The sequence below is a fragment of the Danio aesculapii genome, chromosome 22, assembly GCF_903798145.1.
Source record: "Danio aesculapii chromosome 22, fDanAes4.1, whole genome shotgun sequence".
NCBI lineage: Eukaryota > Metazoa > Chordata > Actinopteri > Cypriniformes > Danionidae > Danio > Danio aesculapii.
In genome coordinates this window covers 31,725,216-31,730,215 of record NC_079456.1, presented here as the reverse complement: position 1 = coordinate 31,730,215, position 5,000 = coordinate 31,725,216, and the positions used below count along the sequence as shown (strand labels likewise).

General features: G+C 33.8%; 2 protein-coding genes across 2 annotated transcripts in view; one reads left to right on the top strand and one right to left on the bottom strand.

Annotated features, from left to right (window-relative positions):
• The window catches only part of pvalb7 (parvalbumin 7), a 76,243-nt gene extending 75,535 nt beyond the window's left edge, over window positions 1-708 (bottom strand). The window contains exon 1 of the mRNA XM_056447732.1: window positions 601-708. The gene's annotated coding sequence lies outside the window, so the exon portion shown is untranslated. The remainder of the gene's footprint in view (window positions 1-600) is intronic.
• ncf4 (neutrophil cytosolic factor 4) overlaps window positions 1-5,000 on the top strand; it is a 57,884-nt gene that overhangs the window by 43,674 nt on the left and 9,210 nt on the right. The window contains exon 7 of the mRNA XM_056447730.1: window positions 702-800. Within this exon, the coding sequence (XP_056303705.1) occupies window positions 702-800 (99 nt within the window). The remainder of the gene's footprint in view (window positions 1-701; window positions 801-5,000) is intronic.

The following is a 5,000-nucleotide window of genomic DNA, read 5'->3' as shown; positions in this document are numbered from 1 at the left end:
ATGGATGGATGGATATGAAGTTTGATAGATAGATAGATAGATAGATAGATAGATAGATAGATAGATAGATAGATAGATAGATAGATAGATAGATAGATAGATAGATAGATTTAATCTACAATATTTCAGTGTAATCTCAAAAAGCATTTATATTAGATATGCTGTTTTTTGAAAAACCGCAGTTATACCATGGTACATTTTAAAATACCATGATAATTTCATTGTATAGGTCCAAAACTATTTTGCTTAAGGACCAAATCTTTGCATGTTTTTTGTAATAGTGCATGCATATAGTACCGTGTTTCCTAGTACATGTAAACCTGTGCTCTTCTTTAGCTACAAAATACAAAAACGATTTTGCAATTGCACAACATGGTATTAAAATCTGATGTCAAAAGAAAAGAAAAAAAGAACAGTTCACCGTTGCCACTGTGCGCTGTGCAAGTGTTGAAAGATTAACAAAAGTACAATAGAAACAATCATCGTTCTCACTTCTGATGAAGAGAGACTTCACTCCTGAATCCCTCTCATTGTCTTTTTTTCAGCTTCCTCTCATTCATTCACTCTCTTCAAAGTTTTCAAAGAACCAGGATCTCTTACCGGCAGCTCGGTCTCACTCAGGATGTCTTTCTCTCTCTTTTCCACTGTCGGTGTGTGTGTGTCTCCTGCTTGCGTGTCCTCGCTCTGTGTGCGTGTGTTAGGCGGTGTTTGACTTCAGCGGCAGCGGACGCCTGGAGCTCAGTCTGAAGGCTGGAGATGTGATCTTCCTCCTGCGGAGAGTCAACGCAGACTGGCTGGAGGTGAGAGAGACTGATAACAGGACAGAGACAGAGAGAAAGGTAGAAGAGGATAGGTAGGCAGGAGGAGTGGATAGAATTAGGGAGGGAGTGGAGAGTTTGTGAGAGAAAAAAGGGAGGGAGAGAGTAAAAGGATGGAGAAGCGTGATCTCATTAACGTTTGGAGGTATGTTTGAGTCTGATTGTAGCTTTTTAGATGATGATTTACTACGCCACTAGCTATGTTTTCATCCTTCACCTATTTTTAAGCACATTTGATTATTAATGGAAATGACAAGATGCTCATACAGTACATTTTAAAAATGCACAAAAAAATCGTATGCGCACAATTGATAGGATAAATAATAGGATAAACTTTTATCAGATAAGAACAAATGCTCATTAAACTATGATAGAAACAAATTTAGGGCCCTATCATACACCCAGCGCAATAAGGCGCAAGATGTGTTTGGCATGATTTGTTGCCATTTTCAGACCTGCGCAACCCTAATTTTCCCGCTTTGCACCGCTTTGTGGACTCATGGGTGTTCCCAACCCAGGCTCATTCTGATTCTGGAGACAGCAATATACGTCCCAAGAGTGACTTTTTTTTTGCAGTTTTTGTTTTCGCGAATCCACCAGAAGCCACTGTGTATGCTTTTTGAGATCTCAAATTTCTCTCGCGAGTGCCATTCCGTGCCATGCTGTTCTCACGTAAATCCACCAGAGGCCGCTGTCGACCGACTGACTTTCTGCTGACCAACCGACTGATCCCCCCACCCTCCCCCTTCCCTAAACCCAACCAATACCATTTTAAAAAGCAACAGTTTACCTGCCTACCCCATCCCTAAACCCCAACTTCAGTGTTTTTAAAAACAATCCAGAAAAAGTAAAGCCCCTGATTTTTACCAAATTTTTTACACGATTTCACGTTTATTTTATTTTTACACGATTTCAAATAATTTTTTTATTATTACGTGATTTCACGCTTTTTTTCATTTTTACACGATTTCTCGCTTTTTTTTTTTTACATGATTTCACATAATTTTTTTATTTATATGCGATTTCATGCTGTTTTATTTTTACGAGAATTCACGCTTTTTTATTTTTACACGATTTCAAGATTTTTTTCTTATGAGATTTCACGCTTTTTTTATTTGTACACGATTTCAAGCTTTTTATTTTCACCTGATTTCACGCTTTTTTATTTCTACACGATTTCATACTTTTTTTACATTCATGTGATTTCATGCTTTTTATTTTAAGAAATTTCATGCTTTTTTTATTTTTACGCGATTTCCCATATTTTTTTATTTTTACACGATTTCACACTTTTTTAATTTTTACATGATTTCACGCTTTTTTATTTTTAAACGATTTAGCTTTTTTTATTTTTACGCGATTTCCAATATTTTTTATTTTTACACGATTTCAAACTTTTTTATTTTTATGCGATTTCACACTTATTTATTTTCACGCGATTTCATGCTTTTTTATTTTTACGTGATTTCAAGCTTTTTTATTTTTATGCGATTTCAAGCCTTTTAATATTTTTACGCGGTTTCACGCTTTTTCATTTTTACACGATTTCACGCTTTTTATTTTTAAACCATTTTTCTTTTTTTATTTATTATGCGATTTCCCGTATTTTTTTATTTTATGCGTTTTCATGCTTTTTTTTTTTACGTGATTTCAAGCTTTTGTATTTTTATGCAATTTCAAGCTTTTTATGATTTATACGCGGTTTCACGCTTTTTCCTTTTTACACGATTTCACGCTTTTTATTTTCACCTGATTTCACGCTTTTTTTATTCTTACACGATATCATACTTGTTTTATTTTTACGCGATTTTACACTTTTTTATTTTTAAACCATTTTTCTTTTTTTATTTATTACGCGATTTCTCGTATTTTTTTATTTTTACGCGTTTTCATGCTTTTTTTATTTTTACGTGATTTCAAGCTTTTTTATTTTTATGCGATTTCAAGCTTTTTATTATTTTTACGCGGTTTCACGCTTTTTCATTTTTACACGATTTCACGCTTTTTATTTTTACCTGATTTCACGCTTTTTTTATTCTTACACGATATCATACTTGTTTTATTTTTACGCGATTTCATGCTTTTTTAAAATTTTTAAGTGATTTCACACTTTTTTTATTTTTAAACCATTTTTCTTTTTTTATTTATTACGCGATTTCCCGTATTTTTTTATTTTTACGCTTTTTCATGCTTTTTTATTTTTACGCGATTTCAAGCTTTTTATTATTTATTTCTGAGAGTGTGGTAAACCTGCTGTTGGATGGTTTCAGTCACTTTAGATCTGCTCTATGTCTAAAAACATGATCTTAATTGTGTAATGACTTTTTATAGACCAGTTTGACCAATGCAATGCATTTCTGGCTATTATCATAAATATAACCATGCTTCGTTGGACATCATAAGGTTTTGTGGTCTAGGACAGTGTTTCTCAACCACGTTCCTGGCGGACCACCAACACTGCATGTTTTGGATGTCTCCTTTGTCTGTTACACCCATTACAAGTATTTGAGCCTCTGCTAATGACCTAATGATATGAATCCGGTGTGTTTGGTTAAGGAGACATGGAAAATGTGCAGAGCTGGTGGTCCTCCAGGAACGTGGTTGAGAAACACTGGTCCAGGATGTGTTTAGATTTTTCTATTTCAAATATCTTATTTATTTTTATACTGTGTTTATAAATATATGTAACTCGTGACCCTGACATTGCAGGTTATGCTATAGATAAATAATAATAAATTAGTTGCAAAAAAATATTTTCACAACTGATTTCATCAGAAGAAACATCAATGCAAATGGCAAGCTCAGAATCTGTGTGGTAATACAGTACAGAATCCCCCTGGGAGGGAAAAAGAGGCTAAATGTAACAGCTGAACTGACTGACGGAGGGAGAACTGAAAAATGATGACAGTAATATAAGTAAAGGAGAAGAGGTTAAAGACATTTGTATAGGAGTAGGACATTGAGATTGAGAAGATCTGATCTGAACTCACACAGATTGCTTTTATTTTTTTCACACCAAGACAATAAAGGAGAAAGATTTGACCTGAATTGAATTGCAAAGGGAGAGAGAGAATTGGATATTGCATAGACATGCACTAGACCCTCAAATAACATTATCAAGATAGGGGAGGGTGAAAGAGAAAGATCAAGCTGTAATTCGGTAGTCCATTGCCATCTAAACTCCTTTTTTGCTTGAATGCACCTAATGTGTCTGAAGATCTGAGGCGTAGCGGTCATTATTCCTCTCACTTCTGGAACATTAAAACCCCTGCCGCCTTAATCTGTCAACCCTACCCTGCCTGAGACACAAGAAACAAACAGTAACATGGATGGATGGATGGATATTTTATCCATTCCGCAGTGAATACAGACAATACAGGTACATTGGTTTAGTTTTCTCGACTTTTACTCTTTATTAAAATTGTATTTCATATTTTTCCCTATCATATTCATTTGGGTCTGCTATTTTTTGGATTGTGTTCTTAAGTTATTTTGTTAAATCAGCTTTAGTTTTGCCTTTGGTACTGACTAATTTAATGTATGTACACAAATATTTTATTTTAAAGCATCCTTTAGAAAATATTAATTTATTAGAGTGATCTGTGAGGGGTAAACTCATATACAGTTGAAGTCAGAATTATTCGCCCCCCTTTGAATTCATTATTTTTTAATATTTCCCAAATGATGTTTAACAGAGCAAGGAAATTTTTACAGTATGTCTGATAATATTTTTTCTTCTGGAGAAAGTCTTATTTGTTTTATTTCGGCTAGAATAAAAGCAGTTTTTAATTAAAAAACAAAAACATTTTAAGGTTAAAATTTCAGAATATTGTTTTTATGCAAAACACACAAATACACGGTATCAAATATATTTTACTGTATTTTCCCACAAAAACTACACAGTGTTCATCCCAACCAACACAAAGTTGCACATAACGTGGTCTCCATATGCTATCAACAGTATTTTTATCAAAATAATCTATTTATCAAAAGTATTTACTGAATACAGTTACAGTAAAAAGTCAAAAGTGTGGATTTCGGTCATACACTTCCAAAAAAATTCTTCAATTGGATTGAGAAATTGAGAATATGGAGGGAGATAAACAACTAAATTACGTGGGTGGGCAGTGAAACAGTTATGAACCAGCTCTGATTTCTAAATTTCAATTCTGTGTGACCGGT